Raw genomic sequence first — 25,522 nt, 5'->3', positions numbered from 1 at the left:
ACCTCTGTCTATGGCCCTGTGAATTTACAACATTCTATCCCTACAAAAATGCCATAGTAACCTCTAAGTTCCACTGCAGGCATGGAGGTTTTGCCCAGTTTTGCCCCTGTTGCTCTGTTTTAACATTTCTGAGCAGTTTGGTTAAAATAGAAACAAACAAACCAACAAACCACAACAACAAAAAAACAGTTACAAAACTCTTTTTTGAGAGAAATATGGATGTTTATCTGTCAAAGGTGTTTAATAAATTGCACCAGATACATCTGTCCAGGATTGGTTTGTGCTGTTGAATTCCTAACTTGCAAGGCCTGATGACATGCCATGTGGAAGAGAAAAGTGGATAAATCACTCTAAAACACCTAAAGACAACATTTTTAGCACTTCTTAAACACACATTGCTGTCATTTATATAGGCCCAATGTGATGTCAACTGTCTCAAGCATTTTGGGGAACTGAAAGAATGCAAGCAAAGTCTGAAGGATCCTGTTGAAAAAATGTATTTTTCTTCTTTTTTTGTTTGTTTTGTGGGGTTTTTTTGTTTGTTTGTTTTGTATTTTTTTTTTTAATTCTGTGAATTGCTGACTTGCTGAGGCAGCCCTAAATGCAAGCAATGCTGAGGGCTGGATATGTCATTAACCTATTGCTATGGAGGTTCCCTCACCTCCAAGGTCTTTTTGCAAAAGTAAAGGCACCAGTTGTTGCTTCTTCTTTAGAAAGCATGGAACAGTCAGGTTGTGGTTTGTCTAATTAGACACATTGTAGAGAGAAAAAAAAAGTCTGTTTTTACAGCAACAAAATCAAGGTAAAAGACAGGGGGAAAAAATAGGACTGCTCACACTCAGAATGCACAGCAAATATAAAACATCTGCTTGGATTGATGCTGGCCCTGTTCTGTTCTGTATAGTTTGGGGGTGGAGATAACTTATCCTTATGTGGGGATAACTTATAACTTTTGGGAGGAGGAGAAAACTTATCCTGCTGATATTTTGCAACCTGTTTGCAAGCAGCATAAGTTCAAAGCAATAAACAGACAACATTAATGAATTCAACAACAAAACACACATGTGGGAAGGACAAACCTCCTCACATGCCTGTTCCGGAACACTTTGAGAACTCTGGGGTTAAGATGAGAGGGAAAAGGCATTCCTGAATCTTCCACAATGTGCTGCAGACAGGACCATGCAAGTACAACTGCAAAGTCAACTTGGCCTGCCTGCTGTGAGACTGCTCTGGCAACTGTAAACAGCAGGACCACAGCCAGGTGGTCACAGCACATCCTTTGAAAGTCATCTTCTTATTGCATATTATTCCTATTTTTTGGCAGAACGCTTAGTGCACAATTGCTGGTGTGGTGCTACACCAGTCTCCCCAGGCTCCTTCCCTAAAGGGTGGGATTTCTAATGCACTGGTAATCTCCCAAAAGCACTTTCTTTTAATAACTTTTCTGTTCCCAGGACCTGGTTGTTTATAGATATATATATATATACACAAACACACCATACACACACATTTTATATATATATATATATATATATATATATATGTATATGTGTGTGTGTATATATATACACATATATATATATATATATAGCAATTTAATAGTTATATACAGGCATTAATAAAGTGCATAATGTTATTGGCTATTTTCAAATCCTTTTCCTGAGGAAGTGCTACCATATACAGCTCCTCCTACGACATGATGCTGGCCGCCAGTGCTAGGGCATGACTGCTACTTCCCCAGCTTTTAATTCCCAGAGTACATCTCCCTGTCCAGAGCTGGAGCCTAAAGGGAGTAGTGACAGCCTCAGTGCTCCAGGAAGCAAGTCAAGGCACAGATCAAGACTTCTTCCTTTGCCAAGGTGAACACGTCTAGGAGCGACTTCCCTCCGTTCTGGAGCCCTCAGGCACGCGCTACTTGGCTGTGGTCACGGAGCCGTCTTCGGGAATCTTCTCCTCCGAGCAGCTCCTTCCCGAGAGCCTGTCGTGGTGCTTGAGCTCGCTGAAGCGCTCAGCCACGCACTGCGCCGTCAGCCGGGCCTCGGGGTCGTGGTCCCAGCACTCGATCAGGGTTTCACACACCATCTGGATACCCTGCAGGGAGCACAGAGAGAGCAGCCGTGAGGGGGCCAGCCACCAACAAAGCCTCTCTCGGAGAGCTGCTTCATGGGCACTCCGAAGTTTAGGGGTTATTTCTGGGGGTTCTTTATGGGATCTGCTGCCTCTGTCATGAGGGCAGTGTTTTCCTTCTTTTAAAGAAACCCTACTGCAATATTTTCAGCACTGTCATTTCTGGGCATGTGGTCTGACTTGTTCTAACAAGAACAACGATGCTTCAGACAAGTGCTACAGAATCAAACAGGGTGTGGGTTTTTTTTAATAAATATGACCAAAATTCTTGGATAACATGACCTCCTGCCTAACTCATGCCTTTGCATGCCTGAATTCTGCTTGGGTTTTTCAAACAAAATTCTGATTGCCAGCAATATTGGGCTGTACATCAGCTCTTTATGAATTCCTTGTAGACTACATAAATCTATGTGCAAATATGGGCCACAGTCCCACAAACATTTAAACACATCACTCACAGTTGTAACTATTTAACCTTCATTTCAATTCTGATGCAAATGTTTACAGGAGCAAAAACCCAGTTGTATCTCCATAATGAATTTTATAAACATGAGGTATTTGCCAGGAAACCGTGTTTTGCTTTATGACACTAAAAGCCCATTAAGTAGGATTTATCTTAAACTTATTTTAAAAAATAACATTTCACAACACTGCATTAATTGTATAATTTACCTAATTGGTGATGTTGACTGATGTCAATGCTAATAGCACAATGTTACTGTCTGTATACAAATAACATTAGTTTTCTGCTGGCATTGAAATTACAAGCAGTAAATTAAATTAAATATTAAACATTAACTTGAAATCAATAGTGCAACAAATCTCATTAAGGGGGGTGTAGGGCTAATTTTAATATGTAAATCCATTCCAGAATTTTATCATGATGAATAATGAGTTCATTACAAAAACAAGACTGCAGAGGAAGGAAATGAATATGGAAGAGCCATTTCAGTAAGAACAACTTCTACGGAGCTCAGAGCAGATCCTCAGCTGCTGCAAACTCTCACAGCCCTGCAGAAACTGATACATCCCTGCATCTTAGGTAGCATTATGTGAAACATTGAAGGGACTCAGGCAAAGGGAATTAAATACATCTTCATTAAATGTCCTCTGAGCGTGTTATCAGGCATCCATTTCCTTCCCTAGACTCTTAGCTGAACCCTGTTGGAGCCAGCTGTACCCATTCTGGTGACACACAAGCACAAGTGCATTGCCCTCCCAGTTGGTGGGGTGCTCAGTGCTGGGGGCAGATTGAGGTGTGGGTTTTATACAGGGAAAAAAATCTCTGAAGTCAAATGTAGGATGCCTAGGTCTAAATCCATGATCTTTTTACTTGCTTTGTAAACCCAGAGGTGATGAAATCCGCAGTGTATCCTACAGTTCAACCCCAGTACCTCCAGCTGCAACTCTCCACACACTCAGCCTTGCAGTCAAGGGCTTTTAGCACTGCTAGTATCAGAAATCCAGGTGTTCCTCAAAATTCAATTTTCTTCCCTTGTTAAAAGCCCCTCCTCAATAACCCTACTCTTCACAGCTGAGTACATAAGGAGCAAGTTCCAGCAGTCCAGGAAGGGGCTGCACTCTTCCATAGTCATCAGGTGGCAGATGTTCTTGGTTGAGAAGATGATTGATTTTAGCCACTCACTTTGTCTTTTTTAAGTAGCTGTCAGACTGATTTTAACTTCCCAGATGGAATTAAAGGGAGTGTTACATTGCTCCTGATGGAAATAGTAGATTATATTCTTGGTTGCCTGGGCTTTTATAAACGTTTGTGATACTCTCCTTTTGTTGCTAAAGCCCACTCAGCAGATTTCATTGAGAAGTGGCATGACCAAGCCTCACTTCTCTGATATGATTCACATTTTATCTCTACTGATAAAACTACTGAGAGCAAAGGTGAAGAAATGCATGTGTTTGGCTTGTTTCCATTCAGTTTCATCTACTGAAAAATCTACTATTGCCTAGGAAGTGCAACCGTGGTGTTCGTGAATGGCAGATGCTGACAAAGTGCTTTGTGATATTAAAAGGAAAGGGACTGCTAATGTACAGCCTGAATAAAGCCAGACTGGCTTGTTGAACACTAATTTAATATTTTCTTAAACCTGTCAACAGCTGGGATACAACTATGACTGGCTTACATGGCAAAGTAATGAAATTTGCTTTCTCTGCTGAAGATCCTTTGTAGTAGGATGGTCTCCCTGGAAATGGGGTAAAACAAATTGAACAGCGCCCTGTTTGCAAAGCTACCAGTGGTGAATGGAGAAGGGGGTCATGCTGCTTTTGGCGTTGAATAATGCTGAAACCAGCCTGACTCAAAGTTAAACATCTTGAAAGTGAGGTGAAGATGTGGTAGACCTGGTAAACTGCCCAACAAAGGAACAAACAAGTCATACTATTAACTTATCTAAAGCTGCCGAGTTGAGCTGGCCTGGAGACATCTGACTGACAGTCAATCACTTTATACTGTGAAATCCCACTTTTGAAGTGGAAGTTCCACTTTTTAACAACAGCATCTTCTAACATAACCCTTATTGGAGCGAGTGTAGAGATTTCTCCCACTGAGGAGTCCAATGCCTCAAGGTTACTCCCATGCCCTCAAGGTTACTCCTCGAGGCTGAGTGGAAAAGGTTTGTCTATGGTTGTTGGCATGGGTGGCTGACATCAATCTTTAGTTAATAATTGGTTTTGCTACCTTTAGTACAGTTGCTTTAATATGATTGCTTCAATATTGCTTCACAGTGCACAGTATAAGAGTAGTTATAGCTCCTATACAGTGTAGTACTTAACTCTGATTAAGATATTTTTGTCTAGTCATTATCATAATAAATAATTTATATTTTTTTATCTGGTTTGCCATCTTGACTCGTGTGGGATTTATCCCTGAATTTGTATACTGGTTCAATTGCACCTATATAATCCTTAGAATGTAAACTGTTGACAAAATCTGGGGCTAAGACTGGATCCAGCCACACCTAGACACCTCTCTGACAAGGAGTTTAGAAAGCAAGGGGATCCTTTTTGTACCTCATGTGTCAACAGGAGGGCTTCTCTAATAAATTTTGTATGAAGCGCCCAACCTACGTGCAACAGAGGCCCATGTGTGAAGTTGTTTTCTTTGCCCTTTCAGAGCCTACACACAAGTGTGCTTTAAGGGCCTATATATTCTGTGTCTCTCCAGATAATTGTTGGATCTCAGGCTTCCAATGTTTCTGTTTTGATTGCTTTTAGATTACTGGTGTGCAGCAGGAATACCAGGGAATTGGGGCAGGCACGGGACAGAGAACTGTGGTGTCTGAACCATGTCAGCACCAGTGCCGCTCTGTGATAAGAGTTTCTCCATGTGTGACAGACCACTCCATGCAAAGAGAGGACAACCCAGCCTTTTGGGCAGGACACTGAGGCAAGGTTAAAGCTTCAGGCAGCAGCCAAATGTACAGTGCAGCTCCCACCACTCACCTGTGGTGCTCTTACCTGATGGTTAAGCCAGGAGCTGGGGATCTCGGGTCGCCCTCTGTCTCTCAGGACATTGTCCTTCATGCTTTCCACACAAGGATGTTCTCGCACTTTGGAGCCAAATGGGGGCTCGTACTCTTTCACCTCTGACAAGAGACGAAGCACACACAGGGTATTTAGCTGGGCTGTGCTGCTGCCGAGAGTGAAGGGAGCTGGCTGTCCTTGAGGAGTAGGAGCTACTGATTAGCTGCTCACTGCCACTGCTCTGCTTGACCAACTCCAAACAAAGCAAAGCCGGTTGGCATTTTCAAAAATGTTTCAACTGTGTTTGTCCCACTCACTCCGTCCCTCCCTCCCCTTTTGTTTCCTAGCCAACAAAACAATTCTCATTTAAACCCTTTAGTACATAATAATATTAGCAACAGTTCAAAAAGCAAAGTAATCTATAAAGGTTTGTGAACCTTTCAATCTCTGATGAGGTCAAATGCACAGGACCTTTAAGGTGAGTTTTGCATGAACCAAGCCTTTGAAGAGTTAGCTCTCCTGGAGTCCACACACACTTACCAGGTGAAATATAAACTGAAATCTAGATGTGAATGTGCAGATTGCTAGGATGAAACAGTTGCTTGGAAAGGACAAAGACACAATTAAGGAGCAATGTTGGAAGCTGTCATACTAGCCTTGTTTACTCCTAAGCTGCATTCTTTTGTAGAAAGTAGTAGTCTGCTCTTATTTTAGATTTCCTTCCCAAAATGGATCAGTTTTGGCGTGTGATACAGGGGCACAGTTTTCTGAAGGGGATGCTGCCACTCTAGCTTTTGTTTGCATGTTTCATATTTTCTCTGCTTTTCTTTGGAGAGAGAAAGAAAGAGGCAGACATATGGGACCTTTGGAGAAAACTCAAGAAATCTTTGAGAGCGGAAATATTATAGTAAATGCTGACACAGTGTAGAAAATGCTGTGGTTTCTTTGGGAACAGATGGAGACTTTACTCACAGGTCTAATGACTTGCTGCTATCAGATAAAGATTTATGAAGTTGGCCTGTTCTGCTGCCTCATACTTCTTTCTAGGAATTAATTGAGGGCAAGAAAAACTGAAGTGTAATCTACAAAGCAGTCTGGAGAATGCATGTCTATGCCCAGATGATGTGTGAATAGAGACGAATGAGTGGAGAGACAAACTACTGTTGCATGATGTTACAACCAAGTTCAACTGCAGTGCCCAGTGTTGCTCACTCCTCTAAAGGGGTAAAAAAGTGCCAAGAAATGTGAGTAAGGATTAAAGGCCCAGAAGAAATGGGAAGAACCTTTAATACTTGGGTTTGTTTACTTTGGGAGAGAAAGGTAAGGATGGGGTCATATGATACGCTACTGAAAATAACTAATGATCAAGGTAACACAGGTCAGATCCTTCTGTCACGTATCATGATAAAAATGAGGTAGTATTGAAGAGAACTAACTTTGGACTTTTCTCCAGAGCCTTGAAGTTAGTCTGTAGAGCTCGCTTGTATGTGATGGTCATGAGACGAAAACTTTATCAGGCTAATGCATGAAAATAATAGCCAAGTTACAATAACAGACATTTTGGAAGGGATATTAAACCTTGTGCTTCAAATGCTCAGCATTTAGAGATTAAGCTGCAAACAACTGTGCACAGTGCAGCAGATCACCCCATAGATGCCTCCTTCAGAGCTCTCCTTCCTTCTCCCTAGCCATCTGCTGCTGGCCACTTTCCACAAACTGCTCTGGAGAACAGCTATAGTCCAGAAACAAAACTCCCATCTTCTAAGACCCAAGTGCTAAAGTCTGCTTCGACTTCTCTCCTGTACAAGAGGGCAAACCAGTTTCACCCATGTTAATCTGAGTCTGAGGTTACTCAGCCAAAGTAAATTTACAAGACTCTAGCCCTAGAAGTGAATTGGGAAGTTTCCATCTTGCTAGTCAGACCTGGGTTAGCATGCAGCGGGTGCACAATTATACTGTACACACCTCTACGTTCAAAACTAACAAAAATATTAAAGCTCACCAGGAGAATTTAAATTGCATGACCTAGATGGCCATTTCCTGCACCATCTCCATCAGTCATAGTTCAGTTGTGGTAGTGGTCATGGACACCAGCCAAGGTTCTGAGATTTTTCAGTATGAAGAGTCAGAGGACTCTCAATGTCCAACAGAGGGAAGCTGGTGCTGTGGTGCTGATTTGTTGTTCCCTCCCACTGATTTAATCTCAAGGTTGCTCAAGGTTAATGAGATGTTTCAAGCAGAAGAAGGGAAACCCTTTGCTGGGAATTAATAGGTTCATAATACATTTTTTTCTGTTTGAGAAATTGTAAGTTATGAGCATTCTTCTTCCAAATCTAAAGACTGAATAGGCTTTTCAGGTTTGGATTTTTTGTTGTTGCTTAGTTTTTATTTATGCTAAAGAAAGGGAAATTGAGGTCAGATGCTAGCTCATTGCAAAGACTTTCTACCAATATATAGTCATGCCTTCCCTCAGTTTGAAAACCATGTGCCATCTTCCAGCTATTTACTATCATGCTTCTCTTTTCCTTGGAAAGTAAAGAAAAGCCAATTAAATCCTTATGCAGTAAGTCATCCTATTGCTGTGGAACCCCAAGTGTCAGATACATTCTGCAGTAATAGCTGGTGTTATTCATGAATCATGTTTACATGCAACAGTAGATGTAACAGATATCAATTTGAGGCAGGTTAAGATGTTTCTGCCTAGATGCCTGTGTGTGGCTGTATACAGATGCTGACTCTATTTCTCATGCCTTCAATGTTTCTTTTCATTGGTCTTAGACCTGTTGGGCATTAAAAAAGACAGCTGGATGAAATACCATAAACATGTCAAGAAACATGAACTACAGAACCTTTAGCATTCAAAAATGGCAGACTGCCTTCAGCTTTAACCTCCAGCATTTAATCTTTATGGTTGAGACCTGACTTGCACTACTTACTGCTATACCTCTAGCTTCTTTTGACATTGGCCTAGCTGCAATTTTCAGACAGGCTGGGATTGGATTTTTATCCCCAAACAGAGGGATTACTGAAAATCTATTTGCTGCGTGTGATGAAAGCTAGAAAATTTGGCTCACCTGTAGTCTTTTTCTACCATAAGTTTTGTGCACTGAACATTTCTTTGGGTCAGAAAAGCCCATCTACAAACCCTGTTGATACTCCGTTATGTGATCTGTCTTACTGATTTCTGTGGGACAACTTCTCATGCTGGATGATGATGTTTTATTTGCAGAATCAAAGCAGGAGTGAGGTGAAAGGCCAGCAGAAGTCAACTGTGAGGCACAGTCCACAAAAGTGATCTTGTGTTTGGGAACTTCTAGGTCCCTTTGAAACGCCCCTTTATTTAGAGCTTATGAGGGTGAAAAAGGGATAAATCAGTTGATGGTGGAGCTACTGTGACAGCTCATGCAAACACAGGTAGAGCCCTTCAGATAGTGTCTTTGTGCTAGAGGAATTTGGATAGTGAATCTGCTAACTTGCACTAGTTGCACAAAAGGAAAATAATGCCCTAAGCAGAGGCCCAAAAGCTGTTTCATGGCCAAGTTTAAGATGCTGTCAAATGCTTATGTAATAAATTTCCCCAGGTTTCCCTGCTGGGAAAGGGGGAAGGATGCATTGGGATGGGTGAACTCATTGCACACACGTATCTCTTAAATGACTTCACATCTGATGATCAAAGCCATGGCCACCTCAGAGCCCACTGCACAAGCACAGCCCTGCTGTACAGGCCATCTAATTGCTCCCTGCTGCCAGAAACGTCACTGCACCACGTCAGTGTGACGAAAGCTGAGCATTTCATGAGGTACAGGATGCACAAATGTTTAGTTGCCAAACTGTGGCTCTTGGCTGACTCTTTCCAAGTAAGCATAAGATTGATCCTGATTTTATTCACATGAAACACAGCTCCAGTAAAGCAAGGCTGCCATTTTAAACAAAGCCCTGATACTACACTGAAGTCAGCCACCACTCCAAGCAGTGCAATACGGGTCGACCAATATCGCCATTTTCTGAGGGGTTTCTCTTCTCCCTCTTCCCCAAACCTGTGTATCCAGAAGTTTCCTTTCCTCTCCTTCTCCCCTGCCACCCCCAATAGTCCCTCATCCATAGCAGTTGCGATTCAAACCAGATTTCTAGGAGGCTGTCAGAGAAATTACACTTGTCTCAGTCACCAAAGCTGTGTCACTCTGAAAGCAAGTGGTTGAGATGAAAATTATATTTCTTGCAATGTGAAGCATCTGGTGCACAGCTGTTGTGCTGAATGAAATACCAAGTTAACAGCAGCGTGGAACAGTTGAAGTTCTCCCCAAAGTAGTATTGCTGAGTTTCTAAATATGCCTCTTAAATTATACTCTGTTGAAAAATCAGTCAACCTCGATCTTTGCCTCTGTCTCCCTTTCCCCTGTGCCCCATTTCTGCTTCTCCATATTTAGCACAACAAAGTAACAATGAACAGCATGGCCTTTCTCAAAAGCCGATCCCCACCTGCTTATTTACTATAGCAGCTTCACAGTGTGGGTTGTGCTGCTGGGTATTTTCGTTTAAATGTCTGCTGAGGCCTGAAGAGGCCTGGCATAGTGTGCAGGCTGTGTTTGACAAAGCGTCTGTAGTGAAAGGATCTGCCTGCATCACCTCCCACACTCAACCCAACACCTGCACGCTGACAAATGAATCCCGAGAGCTCCCTTTGAAAAAGAGCTGAGTCCCTGTACCTCTACACTGCTGAATGGCAATTAGCCCCCCTTCCTTGCATGCTTCCCTCCCTAATAATGTTGTTAATGCTGTTGCCTCTGCTAAGACTCCCACTCTTGTCCTCGAAACTGCCCCGAGCTGACACCACAGCCAAGGCTGTTCTGCAAAGACAGAGGCTAGATCTTTTAGGGTCCTTTGAAAAGGCTGTCTGTAATCAGGTCAGCCTACTCTGCCTTACATTCAGAAACATTTCTCTCATTGCCAAACAGTCTAGGAGTAAAAGAGGGGTTTGCGTGAGCAGAGGCAGCTCCTCAGGAAGGCTGTGAGGAGAGGATGGAGTCTCACAAGTGACAGATGGAGAAAGAAAGCAGAGGGGGAGCTGCAGTCATGAATCACTGTAAGGGTATTTCACCAGCTGGCTGCAAAGATAACCAGACTGCACGAACCAGGGGAAAATTTGAGAAGGAAATGAGAGTAATGGCGCAATGCTGTTGCAGCACAGTACCAATAACAAGTTAAGGGATCTGCATCCTGGGAGTTGTGTTTAACTCCTTTAGCCAGAGATGCTAAGTTCAAGTTCCAACCCCTACAGATCTGCCCAAGTGCTCCTGGGGTTTTGATGGGGACCTCACCTCAGGAAAGGTGACTGGAATAAGGAAATAAAATTCAAGATATGTCTTTCTGGAAATGAGAATGACTGAGGGATGAAATGAATAGGGAAAATCAGGATATGGATGGGGGTTAAGCATCACTTGAAAGGGGATGCTGAGAAATATTTCCCTTTACTGAAATGACTTCAGCTCTTCTCAAGGTAATAATGGGTCAATCTCTTCTAGCTAAACGTGCTGGCTATTTTCCTTCCTTATGAAACTCCCTTTATATCCTCTTTTAGCAGTTGCCTTCTGAGAACAGCAACAATAAGGTTTGCTTTTGCTACAATCTTCATTTTGCCCTACTCAGCAAATCTGAACAAGGAGGGAGTCAGGCATCATCAAAGATAAAGGACTCCACAGTGAACAGCTCATATTTATACTAATCAGCCGAGTTCCTAAATGCAAGAAACAGAGACAGATCATGAGACAGGGCACAGTTCCTTTTTTTTCAGGTTTTAAATCTCTGACACATTTACAAAATTGCTAATGAAAGGCTGAGGTTGTGCCAATGCACTTAGAAACAGGCATGACCATGATCCATTAAGTATGGATAGGTTTGCCTTGGAATATGACAGACTGAGGTTCAGTTCCTGAAACCCCAAATGTTTTAACCTTAAATGTTTGACTAGAAAAGAAATTGGTGTTCCTTTCACGCTTTTATGCTAGCATGCTCAGCACATATACTCGCTTTGTAGCTTTCCTGGCAGGGTGCAAACAGGGGCAAATCTGATGCCCACAACACAGCCCACCCAGCAAGACCAAACGCTGGTCAGACAGAGCAGGAGACTGAGATGGAGGCAGCTCCTCCCTCCTGCACATGGACATCGTGGTGCAGCCACACGGTCACTGTGCACAGTGGCTTCAGAGACCTCCCTTGTGGTATCCCACAGATGCTGGTAGAGAAACAAGGAGCAGCTATGCATATCTTCCCCTGGGACATTGGTTTCCCTCCTGTACACCATGTTCTTCACAGCACAGTGCTCTAGCCAGCAAGACTGTCCTGTCTCTACATCTATGGCAGCCCTTCAAGATGGAACTGTGCCAAGTCCGATGAAAAGGGACCCTCTGTGGTTTTGGAGGAAGGATAACAAATCAAAACACAGTTGCGTATCTCCTATAACATCCACATTAGTGTTACCCTTTACAGCCCCACTCCTTAGACTGCCTGTGTGAGCCCTGAACTGTGCAATATTTTTTAGAATGACTCTTAGACTATTCCAGCAGGCTGAAGAATTTTACATGCAACTTGGTCTTATTTTAGTTCCTAAAGTAAGGCAAAAAACTTCAAAATGGCAATATGTATTGTAGACGTCCCAACAGCAACTTTTCTGATTTCTAGCACATACCAGCACTGCACACTGGGAATTCCAGGCCAACTTTAGGCAAAGCAGAAATGGAGATTTTTGTTTCAGAAGAAACTCTGAATACGAACAAGCATAGCAGCTTTTCCTGGAGCTGTTCTGATAGTCAGTTCCAATCATTTCTATTTTGTTACTACGCTTTATACAGCAAAGATGCCTTGATTTCTCATATGGATGATCTCTTGCAAAATCACAAAGCATGATGTGCAGCAGCTGGTGATTTTGGGAAAACAGGAAACTTTCCATACCACTATGATGCCTCTTACTGAATTTATCAATTAGTAATGTGACACTTAACTGGCCCTTATTAGGCTTGAGAATTAGCATTCCATGAAAGTAAATGGGAAGCAGTTATCACTTCTCTGGTTTAATATTTCAAATTGACTTATGTTTCCAATTATTTTGAGTGAGATCAACCAGACTGAGTCAATCCATGGCTATAAGATGTCATAGGGAAACCAGACTTTAAGAATCTTTAGAAATGACCTACCTAACAGCAAATTCATCCTTATACCAACTGAGGATCAATTTACTTGTGTGCTCAGTTGCTTGGTGTTCAAGCCTGCTCATGCACATGTGCATCTCACACTACTGAAGGGCCATTAATTTACAGCATCCAGATACACTAGAAAACCTGGTGATAGTTAAAAAAGAACCACCCTCTTCTCAGACAACCATGAGAGCATGTCTGTCTCAACATACTTTTAGAGAGAAGAAAACAGATGGAACTTACCTCCAACAGCGTTACAGCGAGATGTCATTTCCCAGAGGACCAAAGCCATGGAGTACACATCTGTTTGTTTGAAGGACTCCATGTTCTCCAGGTTCATCCTGGACTCCAAAACCTCAGGGGCCATATATCTTGCTGTGCCAACCTACAGGAGAAGAGATTGGGGACAGCTCATGAGCTGAAACTGCAATTCATGTTTTGGATTCCACTGCGATTTAACTTCAGCTTTCACAGAAACAGTGCCATTTGACATGTATCCAAAAATTCAGGCTATACTTGGCACAGGCCGTATTTCCTGCTGCCAGGAGAATCTGGCATTGTCCTGACTACCAACTTACTTGTACCTCTCTTGGTGAGGAAAAAAAAAAAACAGTCCTTTTTAGTTCCTTAAGCAAATAATTTTGACGCTGACAAGTTTTCTCACTCTTTGGCTATTCACAGATAAACTCCGACCCTTGGGCCTGAAGCACTTGCTGCTGACCAAGTGTCTTTCAGATGAGCAAGAAACACATTGTATTATATTGCACAGCATATTAAAGTGTTGGCTGTTTCTTTCCATGGCAGGCTTTAAAGGAGAGTAAATGCAGGCTTGGGACAAGAAAGCAAACACAAAAATACTGAATGCAGAATCACACATTTGGATCAAAACCAAAAAACTTCCCCTTTGAAAAAAAAATTCTCACAAACTTTATTCATACTGAGCAATTGTCATCAATGACTTTAGCAGCTTTGCTGAGATCTAGACATGATTTTGCATTGCACATGGTGAAGTTTAAAAGCCTGTTTTTATCACAAGAAAGGATTTAAGGAAGAATTCTTGGATCACTCAACAATGCTGCTCACAAATGACAAACTCTTCACAGAATATAAATAACATATCCCCCTTGAAAAACTGCAAACAGAAGCCTTTCATTAGGCAAAGACAGCTTCAAGTTGCAGACTGGTTAATGGCTGAGATGAATGAACACAAGTGGGTGATGCAGTAGGACATATGATTTAAACGAGCTGTTTACACTACAGCCATCACTCCAGAGCCCAGAGGCAAGCAGGCTGTGAAAGATCATCTCAGTTACTGGGTCTGCAACTGCAGACAGCCACATAGTGAATGTACAGTCTTGAGAGAGCCCTATGACACCCACTTTATAAGCTTCTGTAAACATGTCTTATGACCTCAGGCTCAGGGCAAATGGGAAGATGTTCCACAAAAAGGGGAAAGTATCATAAGAAGAAGGAAAGAACAAGAACATAGCTTTGTCATGGGACCTTTCAACAGCAGAAAATATCTGTCAAAAATATCTGAATGGTTGTAGGATCAAAGCCTTAATAAACAGAGGACAGGAAAATAGTTCAGTGTGAGCAGTCTCAAAGCAAAGTTCCCTGCTAAATTGACACTGATGAATTTAGGGCAAGCATGTGAATAGCAGCTATACACTGAAGAGGTGCCTGGGACATGTCCCAGCACCACCAAGGTAAGCACCAACTCCCTTCCCTATCTAAAACCTACATATGGAAACACTGAAGCAGAGGTTGTTGCTACCCACCATTAACTCCCTAGTACATTTTCTTCCCAAGCAGATCCCCATCCAAAGCTTGAGAAGGTTACCCATGCACACGGCCTATCTGCAAACCTTGCTGATTTTAACAAGAGTTAATGATACCTAAACACAGATCCCTCACATTGCCACAAAGTTTTGTTCTGGTCTGGCATTTCACATGCTCTTTGCAGCAATGAAAATGATTCTGCACTTTTGCAGGACAGTGGAGGATGAAACCCTGTAACTAAAATGCACAGAAGAAAATGCAGAGAAAAACTGACTTGACGAATGCTATCAAGCCAATCTTATAAGCCATCCTGCTTCGAATTTATCGTGTATTCCATTCTGCTTATGGTCTTTTATCTGCATTTAGATTATTAGGTCTTTCAGTCAAAGACACTTTTTCGGTATCTTGAAAACAAGTGACTCCTGAGTCTCAAAGGCATTTTTAGGTACCTAAACTCTGGCAATTCCAAGTTGGTTGCTAGGGTCTGGATATGCTTCTTCTTTGCATATACCAGTCTGCTTTCAGTTCTTGATTTTCCAAAACTTCTAGTGAGAGACCATCTCTCTTCCTGCACTGCATTATCATTTTTTGTGACATTTGAATCTTTTTTGTTACTGGAGAGCTTACATTTCTTTCAAAATTGTTGAGAGATTTTTCGTGCTGTCAGGTGTATCAGTCAGAGAGGCAGCAGATATTTCTCTTTATCTGATATAGTAAGCCTTCTATTACAAGGCTGCTGATGCTGCTGAGGTACAGAACTGCTGGCCTTGCAGGCAGCTACCAGTCCTCTGAACACAATGGGAAGAAGGTTCAGATTTATACAGTCACATTAAGTAATGTCTGCCAATATTAACCATCCTGGATAACCAAACTCAAAAGACTGCGAGGGTTCTAATGGGGAAAAAGGTGGTTTCCAGCCTGGTATTGTAGTTAATAATGGCTATATTTGCATGATATGGAAGGTAGTTGGGTAGATTGGAAAGAAGATGGCTTTTTAATCCCAACAACTTTCCTCAGTATTAGTGTCTAAGGATAACCAGAAAAGGAGTTAAATACTTACACTCTTATTTATGACATTGAAAGCTTGAGGTTTTCTTGAATTAAAAATTGGGACAGCTCCATTATACATGTTATAAAATTGAATCTCCTGGTGACAAGGATTTGAGTCAAAGGGTAAATTTAAGAAATTATGCATAAGTCAAATCTTGGTGCAAGACTTCTTTAATAGAAGCTACAGCGATGAAGCTGGCATATTGAGGAATTAAAGTGGATTGCTCTTGAGTGCCCAGAAAGAACAAGGCATAGGTTGAAGTGGTCTCAAGTCAATTGACTCACACTTCTTGTCACAGATAAGAATGACACCACCTGGGTAACCCCAAAATGATTCACTGAAGCTAAACAAATCAGTTGGCCTCAACACCAGTGCCCAAGGACACCAACTCCGAAGCCATAACCTGATCTAGGCAGCCCTGTACTGTCATCAGTATTGGTGCGGACTGTGGAAATTACAGTATCAACACTATCCTCCTACTTCAAGTGACTCTGAGCAATGCCAGAGAAATCAGCTTGCAATAATGGTCTGCTTTAAGCAAAGTGTCTGTGGGTGATGAATTTCAGAGCTCTTGTCTTGCTTCAAATGGGACCAGTCTTATGACTGACAAGCTGGTATGACTTAATTGAACTCTAAAAATATCTGGCATGCTGGAGAGAAATCATATGTAATGGAGTGGTGCTTGCAGTATTTTAAATACGGTTCCACTGATACACGTTCACTCCTGGCTCTGGTTAACAGATCTAAAAATGAGATCAGGACAGTTGCTTTTCAATAAGGAGGCTTTCAAAGGCATTTCTTCATTTGATAAACAACAGTAAAGCTCCTGTGTACTCAGCAGAGCACTACAGACAGAAGATCTGTCCCTGAAAATGTTCTAAGCTAAAATATTAGTTCTGTGTGAGGTAAAAGTCAGTGTAAATGGACAAGCTTTGAATGACCTATGTATAAAAATATAAAAATACACATATAAATATATATGTATAATTAAACAATTAGGAATTAAGTTAACAAAAGGTCTGAATTTATACTATGCAAATTTTTATTAAAAGTGGCAATATTTAGAGGTTTATGTAGTCTTCAACGCATTCATAAACATCCCCTAGCATCCCTATCAAGTAGATGAGTATTATCCATGCTCCTTAGTTGAAAACACACAAAGCAATTATTTTTGACATCCTTGTATTTGCTTGCATGTGGAGAATGTACCATTCATTAAAGAGGTGTCTTTTTTTGAATTTTAAAATTATTATCTATCAGTAGGTATGTGCTTACAGCTTTTGAGGACACAAGACTGACTTCACATATGCTGGGGTAGATGCAGGTAGACTAGGGTTGGGTCCAGTCATGTAGAAGTGTAATGCCATCAGGCATGAAAACTGTGTCAAAACCTCACAACATGACGCAGATCCTTATTGTATTTGTATGTGTGTGTGTGTATGCGTGTGTGCATTGCAGCAGCACTACAAACAGTTGCTTAATATAAGTGAGAGGATGGTAGCATCACACACATGTAGATCTCCAATCATAAAATCTTACATTGCACTTCTCTCATTGTTGCTTTAATGTTTAGAGCCTCTTTTATATAAACACGTTCACATTAAACTGAAATGATTTTAAGTCAAAGCTGTCATAGAAGCTTGAGATTTTTTAATCTTTTCAGCCCAGGAATGGACAGACCAACTGGTAAATTACCCACCTCCTGCTTCAACCTTCTAACTTACCTGCCCACTGTTAGCCAAGTCATCCACAGACAGGGAAGGGTCCAGCCTCAGGGATAACCCAAAGTCACAGAGACAGCACGTTAAATCATTTTTCACCAGGATGTTGGAACTCTTTAGGTCTCTGTGTACAATGGGTGTTTTGGGACGACCGCAGGGTGTGTGATCACTGTGCAAATGGGCAATCCCTCGGGCCAAGGACCCACCAAGTTTCCAGAGGTCCTCCCAGCTGATAATGTGCCGTGTGAGATACTCTTGCAAGTTTCCTTTAGCATGGAAGGCAGTGATCAACCAATACTGTTTGCCAAGATCTGTCTTACGCTCCTCTGCTGTCAAGAACTGGAGGATGTTCTCGTGCTTGAGGTTTACATCTGAAAAAATGTCTTTCTCAGTTTTCCAAGAAGCATATTCTTCATAGGAGAAAATCTTGACTGCCACAGTTTCATACTGTTCTGATGTGTTTTGCTTCAGTTTGGCTTTGTACACTTCAGCAAACCTTCCTTTGCCAACAACAATGTCCAACTCAATGGGCAGCAGCTCTGTGTTGTGGTTGATGTTGTTGGCACACGTGGAGCTGATGTCTGAGCGGTCATCATCTAACATAATAGCACAGACATCGCTGCAGTCCTTATGCTTCTTGGGCTTAACATTCTTCTCCCATGCCTTGTTGAGTTTCCTCTTCTTATGAGTGCGGTAGGCATAAAAGATAACAATCACAGCAACAGAAATCACCAGTAATGGGACAAGACTTATGATTGTGACTTTGGAAATTTCATCTTTCTCCTCTGGTTTATGAGGGTCATCTGTAAAGAACAGAAGGAAAGCATACATGAAGTTATATCATAGTTTGATATGTACAGAAGGTCTACAATAATTATAATTTTCATCCAGAATGCAATACATTATCTTCTCCACTAACAGCAAATAATAAAAATTGTCACTGCTTTCTTACTTCAAAGTGTTTTTTTGTATATAGGCCTCTGCTTACCAGGACCTTCCTGTCTGCTTACTTTATAAAAAGCAGAACTGAACAAGTAAGAACGCAATGTAATTTAGTAGCTTTGTTCTTCTCTCAGGCTTTTAATACATAATGGATGAAACCTTCACTTTCCTGAACACCATAGCCAAAGTCTCCTGTCAATGTATTCTTGACAGAACTGCTCCTTCAACCACTAATTACTAGAATACATTATTTTTTCTATAAATAAACAAGACAATAAAGCCTGTGAACTCCCAATTGCCTAGTTATTACTCCAGATCCAGTATATTTTAGTAGGATCCCTGCAAAGCCATCTTCAGAAAGTCTGTTCACACACTGTATGGAAATATTTAGGCACAAATACATATGCTTGCATACAGACACCAAAAAAAGAATTCATTCTCATGCTTTGATGTATGAGTGCTGCTAGAAAAAATTCAAACATCTGCATGTAAACAGACTCAGAGTGGTCACCATCACAACCCTCCAGGTATTTCTGCATGGATTTATGTACTGGAAAACTTCCTCTGTGAGTTCCTTTGCTGACTGTACACTGGTTTTCTGCTGTAAAGATGTTCACTCCAAACTCCATACCTGGTGCACTGCACACACCAACATATTCCTAGGTGGAACATATAGGGAATTGCAGAACAACAGGGACCTATTCTAGAATAGGGATGTGCTCTGGGAAGAGTACAGATTATAATCCTAGAGGTGAGAGTTGCCCTGTCACCTCTATAAACCACCTGCTAGTCCAGTATTTCTTAGGGAAGATAACCAGTTTAAAAGGGAACAGTTTTGCTCCAAGAAGAGATTAAAGGAGGGCTGGCCCTCCAGTTTATATCTGAAGCTGGAAATTTACTCTCTCAGTCTCCTTCTTCCTCTGAGTCAGATAAAATGTATTGTATAATCTTCTCATGAGGAAGGGGATTGTGTGGCAGAAGTCCTAGGAGCCTAACCTGAATGGACTAAAAAAAATGAAGCTGCAACTAGAGTTAAGCAAGTGGCTTGTGGTGGCAGCATGATGCTCTGGCAGATGCTTACAGCCATGTCATTGACTCAGGCTCTGTGCATCAGGCCAAATATGTCAATATGAATAGGAAAAGTTTAATAAGCTCCGAAGGGAAGCTGTCACTAACTACATTAGCCACAAGCCTCTGGTTCCCCTACCCTGTGCCTTTCAAAACAAAGGTGAGCAATGCTAAAACCGATAAAGGTAAAAAGTTTTCAATTAGAACAAGCAGTACCTCTGACCCTCCAATTTCACTTGTAATCACTTTTCCATTGTAGCTCAGTTGGCAGTTAGCAGAAGCCATCAACTATTCAAAGGCAGGTGACAGGACATCTGAAAAGTATATTCTTTTTATTTGGAAAAAGGCTTGAATCCTGAATCAGAATGTGCTTCCTCTGTTTGAAAGGTTCATCAAACAGATGCAAGTGAGTAATTAAATCCTAGCCTCTCTCATAGTGTTTCAAGGAAGAGGAAGTGCCTTTCCAGCACTGTCATTCCCAGCCTAGCACAGGTCAATGACATGCACTAGCAATACCTACAAAGAATGTATTTCCTTCCATTATGCAAAAGAACTTAAGGCAATCCATCCTTCCAGATGTATGCAAACCACAAATCCTTATTCTCCAGTAGTTAATCTCTTGACAACAAAATGTTAGCAAATTTTAAAATTATTAACTTTTAAATCAAAACAATACCCAAAAGTACATCACAGATTAAAGGCAATTCTTCTGCTTTTAAACATATTGAAGAGGGGAAAAAATTGCTGTGTTTGTATGGCTTACGGGAGGAATATATTTAGAAAGTCAAATGTCACTGTCGGTAAATAGATTTGCATTGCTTATTCCCTTGTGAATGCTTTGTTTCTAGAAAATCTGTTTTATTAAGAACTTGGGAAACACCCTGGTGGAGGAGAACTGATTGCATTGTGGGATGGCTGTTTTGGAGTTTTGGGTGCAAGCAGGTGACTTGTGTCACAACTATGTGGCACAGCTATGACCTGTAAAAATCAGAGAAAATAATTCTATTGAACATCTGGGGCTCTGTTTTGCTGGTTTTGGTTTGTTTTTTTTCTTGACCACAGAAAAAGCATCCTTAAGTCGGGACTCTACTCTTGGAAACCAATAATATGTAATCTATATCATAGGGTAACCTCTTTCACAATGATGAAAATGTTTCTTTAGGGCCTTTTACATCCTTTTTCTTTGCCATGGAGCTGCAGTATGCAGATCAGATATTTGAAATACAAATATCTTTCAAAATGAGTGACAAAAGCCCTAAGGTGTACTAGCTTTCTTTCAAATTGCTCCCCCTCAGTCCAAGCAGTTGGAGGTAGTTGGGTGTAGTTCAGCTCTAATTAAGGAGAAATTCACCCAAATTCCCTGCTCCTTTACTGTTATGGCTACCTGTGTGAGGATCTCCAATCATTCCTATAATCCTGTCCTAGAGCAGGCTGTATTATTTTGCTCTACAGCTGAGAGCTCTCCAGCAGAGTTCACAGATCCTTCAGCTCTTCCTCTTTTCGCACAAAAGAAAGCTCTTCTTGTGGTGTTGGGGGATTTCTGGGTAGAAGGGAAAAACTGTTGATATTGCAAATGTTACTTGAAAAAGAATGTAAAAAAAATTAATCAGAGCAGAAGCTGAGCGGTTTGGCCACTTCCCCCTGCACACTGTATCATCTTGGAGCCCTGCTGCAAAGTGACACATCCGCTTTGGCACAGTGGCTTGGAGGAAGCAGAGAAGCAGGGGCTGAAAAGCACACAGCTGCACAACTCCACCTAAAGCAGCAGGGACAAAGGCTGGGCTAATTTTCAGTATTTAAGACACTAGGCAAATCCAACTCAACGTTTGGGAAGTGAAAGAATGAGCACACATCAGGGAGAACTGAGTGTCAGGACTGCCAAGGCTGAACTCTAAGCTTAGGAGGGGAACCAAGCTGCCTGACAGGAGAATTAAAGGGGATAGCAAGAGCAAAGAGCTGGTGGCACTGAGGTATGTCCTGAGCAAGACATTTCTGGAACTGCCTTTGATTTTGCCTGATGATATGAACAGAATCAAATCAGCCATTACAGCACAAACTAAGGATGGGGTACTTCTCTGCAAAATCTGTGTACAAAATCAGGACAAGACCAAAATTCAGAGCATGGCTGTATGTCTGCATAGTGGCTAGCCAACATTTTATGGCTTGACTACAGGAACCTAAGAATAAACATGTTCACTTATGAATAAATACCTATGACTGAAACCTCATAATTTAAAAAATGGGAGAGCAGCTTCCTCTTTCTGAGCACTGGAATGAGCAAAACCAGTGGGTTACCAATGGCTGCACAGGTGGGCAAGGAAATGGTTAAATAAAACAGCCTTTCATGTTTTGCAAACTGTGCTCCTAAATAACTTTCCCCACCCAGAACTATTATTTGGGTGGATCAGTCCTTTCTTAAGCTTCAAAAGAGCCTATTAATATAGCATAACAATAGAGAAGTTGAGCTAAAATAAAGCTTCCTGTATGCGGTTTAAACCAAGCACAAACCATCTGCATAACCCTTAACACTACCTAAGCCTTGAGGCAACAGGGCTCAGGTGCCAAGGAAAATGGAAACACTGTTCAGTCAGGGAACTTTAAAGCACAAGAGCTTGCAAATTCTTTAGGTTGCTTTTCATGCCTTTGGTACAACTTCAGTGTAACTGAACTTTGGAAGGAATAAGTAAAACAATGGCAATGAAATGAGGACACACGCTTGAATGGCAGGGCAGCAGAATGCCCAGCCAGTACTGACAGAACTACTTCCTTGCTGTCTGCTCCTGTGAGCTTTAAAGCTGCTGCCTATTCAACTGCTAGTCAAAGCCACACAGCAGAGAAAGAATATATTTGATATTAGCAGAACTCAAATTAAATATATCAACACTGATGTGTTGCAAGCTTGTACAGTGTCTTAAAAATTCCCAGAAATACAAAGTCACAGAACATGGTCCCAGACACAGAACTGTGATCTAGTTATTTTGCAAGACCCCAAGACACAAAGCAGCCCTTTGAGCTGACTGGAGGAAAACTCCATTTTGTAGAAATTCTGAGGTTTCAAAGTTTGATTTGAATTCCACACTGGAATGAAAACCAACACTTTCTGCATGCTTTTGCTTGAACAGGATTTCTGTTCAAATGTTGCAATTTGGCAAGAGATGTATCTGAGTGCTGAATCCCCAGCAGTGAGTAGACTGGTAAGGGTGGGGAACAGGAGCTTCAAGTTCAAGACCTGCTCTGTCTGAATCAAGGGAGAGCTTTTCACAAACTGAGAGTTTGAACCTCGAATGTGTAGTGATTTCTGAGCAAGGCACTGGGCAACAAAATATGGAAAAGCCTAACTATCTCTTTAGTACTTTCTGGATGAAAACTAGCTCCATAAAATGCTTCACTTTCAGTGAAATGAAATTTACTCTGAGCAGCTGTTTGGAGTAATTTCATTTATCTCTATTGAAGAATCCTAAAGTGGAAAGGAAATTCTGCAGCTCAGTGTCTCATGTACCTTCCTAATTTTGGCCTTTTTAGAACTAAAATGGTTTAAAAATCTTCAGCAAAACATTTTTTTGGTGCAAAATACTGATTTTCAAAACAGAAACTCTGCTTCTGACTCTTGTATGCTTTTTCCTGAAACCCTTATCTTGGGGACAAAAGTGGTCTGGAAGTTGATACAACTTTGAAAAACTTCTGTTAGTTTTACAGGCATTATTTTTGGGGAGGGGGGGCGGTGGCAGATGGGGGGGAGTGGGGAGCTTTTTTACTCAGGGTGGAGGGTGTTTCCTTAGGAAAATGGTTGCTCCTGACACAAAATACTTAGTAATAATCAAATTCAAATGCTGCACCTCAAATTAACCTGCGGTTTTTTTATCATCACAGCTTCTTGGAAACTTTTAAATCTTTCATACTTGCTGGAGATGATTTTCTTTCAATTTAATCACTTAGTTGTGCAGGAAATCAGTTCTACCCCTCCCTCAGCTCTATGATGAACCAGCTCATGGCAGAAGAGAGAGATTACTAGATTTTAAAATCAGAGTGGGCTCTATCTTACCATCCAGTGGAAAACAAACCCTGGCACTTCTTGCAGACTTTCCTGAAGGTTGAATTCTTTCAACAAGTTCCTGTATTTGACAGTAGCTTTTTTTTGGACAAGGTAAAACCAAGCCTGTCAAGGCCAGTAAGCTGTGCTTGAGCTATATGTCTTCATCTTTCAGTCTGAAAAGGATATTACCAGGATATCCAATAGAGTATCTCTCTCCTGGAGAGGCACTACCTCCAGTAGTTGGCAGGTCAGCCTGGCCTGCTAAAGAATCATGGAATTGTTTAGGCTGGAAAAAAAATCTCTAAGATTATCAAGTCCAACTGTAAGCCCAGCACTGCCAAATCCACTAATAAACCATGTCTCTAAGTGCCACACCTACAGGTCTTTTAAATACCTCCAGGGATGGTCGTTCAACCATTTCCTTGGGGAATCTGTTCCAGTGCTTAACAACCCTTTTGGTAAAGAAATTTTTGCAGCTATCCAATCCAAACCTCCCTCAAGTTGTACAACTTGAGGCCATTTCCTCTTGTTCCATCGTTTCTTACTTGAGGGAAGAGGTTGACTCCCACCTTGCTAAAACCTTTCAGAAAGTAGAAGAAAGCAATAAAAGGTTCCCCCTTAACCTCATTTTCTCTTGGCTGGACAACTCCAACTCCCTCAGACACTCTTCCCAGAACTTGTGCTCTAGATCCTTCCCCAGCTTTGCTGCCCTTCTCTGGACACACTCCAGGATCTCAATGTCCTTCTTGTGGTGAGTGGCCCACAGGATTTGACGTTCCCTGACCAGTGCTGATTTCAGGGGGATAATCACTACATTGGTTGTGCTGGCTCCACTCTTTCTGAAACAGGCCAGGATGCCATGGGTCCTTTTGGCCACATGCTCTCACTGCTGGTTCGTGTACAGCCACTGTTGACCAGTGCCTCCAGGTCCTTTTCCTCCAGGCAGCTTTCCTGCCACTCTTCCTTCAGCCTGCAGCATTGCATGGGGTTGCTCTGACCCAACTGCAGCACTTTGTGCCCTAGGGGTCTACTTAAAGGTATGGGAACTCATTCACCTGTTCTTTTGGATGTTTGGCTGCCTAAATGTTGCTCTGCAGCCAACAAATGGCTGGCAAACCAGACCCAGCTCTCAGAGCACTTAAAGCATGTCACTGCCCAGTGCCACCACTTACCTCTTTTCCTGAAAGACAGCAAGTATGAGCTATTTTGAAAACCAGTGAGTGACACACCCCTTGCTACTCTCCCCTGTGGACCTGCAGCTTTGGCCTTGGCACACAACTACCTAGGGGATCAGGACTCAGGACTTCTATGTAATGTTCAGGGAAAATCCCCAGTTACATGACCCAACATGTGTTACATGTGGAAGAGTCATGCATATGCATCTGTCACCTGATGGGAATAACTGAATCTTAGTCACAGGGGTGGGAGTCAGGCAACTTGATTGCCTCTGGGTGGCTTACTTCAGAAAAAAGGCTGGGCAGCAATGAGCTAATGGATATTTCATCTATTGTAAGCAGAATTTCATTTCTCAACTGATTGCCAAGTATTCTATTCAGCACCCAGGAGATCTAAGAAACTCTTAAGCTCTAAGACAGAACAAATAATTTGTTGCTGCTTTTATTCCCTCACTACTGGCTAGAAAGTGCAATTTTTTGGTTTGCTGGCACAGCACCCATTTGCTTAAAATCTTCCACCCCCCCTAATGCATTCCCTTCTTATCTCTCCCATTCTAATAGGTCCCTTCATTGTGTATACATGACACCTCTCACACACTTTGACTTTCGTAGCTGAGCTTTTCCTACTCAGCAATATGAAAGTCAATATATTTTAACTTTACATGATGTGACTGAGTTTCTGTGATACATGGCTCAGTTATGGAGCTTGGGTGTTTGCTGCTGTTTGTTGGTGGATTTCTGGAACAAATCAATCTCTCTACTTTCAATATGTTTCAACAGATGCCACACATTAACCACTACTTTTATTCTCAGTCTGAGTTTCACCCCTCCAACCTTTCCCAAAATATTATGTTGCCAGTGTTAGTTACAGTTTGTTTCTGTCTGTAATTATTAAAGACTTTTCTATGACAACCTGATAAAAGGTTGGCCACATTCCCATACTTATTAAGCTCTCA

At 41.7% G+C, this 25,522-nt stretch overlaps 1 protein-coding gene across 1 annotated transcript in view; it reads right to left on the bottom strand.

Moving 5' to 3' along the window:
- Nucleotides 1–1,911: 1,911 nt before the first annotated feature.
- The window catches only part of TGFBR2 (transforming growth factor beta receptor 2), a 58,090-nt gene continuing 34,479 nt past the window's right edge, over nucleotides 1,912–25,522 (bottom strand). The window contains exons 4-7 of the mRNA XM_062496514.1: nucleotides 17,352–18,151; nucleotides 13,038–13,179; nucleotides 5,599–5,726; nucleotides 1,912–2,091 (exon numbers count right to left, since the gene is read on the bottom strand). Of these exons, the coding sequence (XP_062352498.1) occupies nucleotides 1,912–2,091; nucleotides 5,599–5,726; nucleotides 13,038–13,179; nucleotides 17,352–18,151 (1,250 nt within the window). The remainder of the gene's footprint in view (nucleotides 2,092–5,598; nucleotides 5,727–13,037; nucleotides 13,180–17,351; nucleotides 18,152–25,522) is intronic.

The sequence above is a fragment of the Cinclus cinclus genome, chromosome 1 (assembly GCF_963662255.1).
Source record: "Cinclus cinclus chromosome 1, bCinCin1.1, whole genome shotgun sequence".
Lineage (NCBI taxonomy): Eukaryota > Metazoa > Chordata > Aves > Passeriformes > Cinclidae > Cinclus > Cinclus cinclus.
This window is presented reverse-complemented; position numbering and strand designations above follow the sequence as displayed.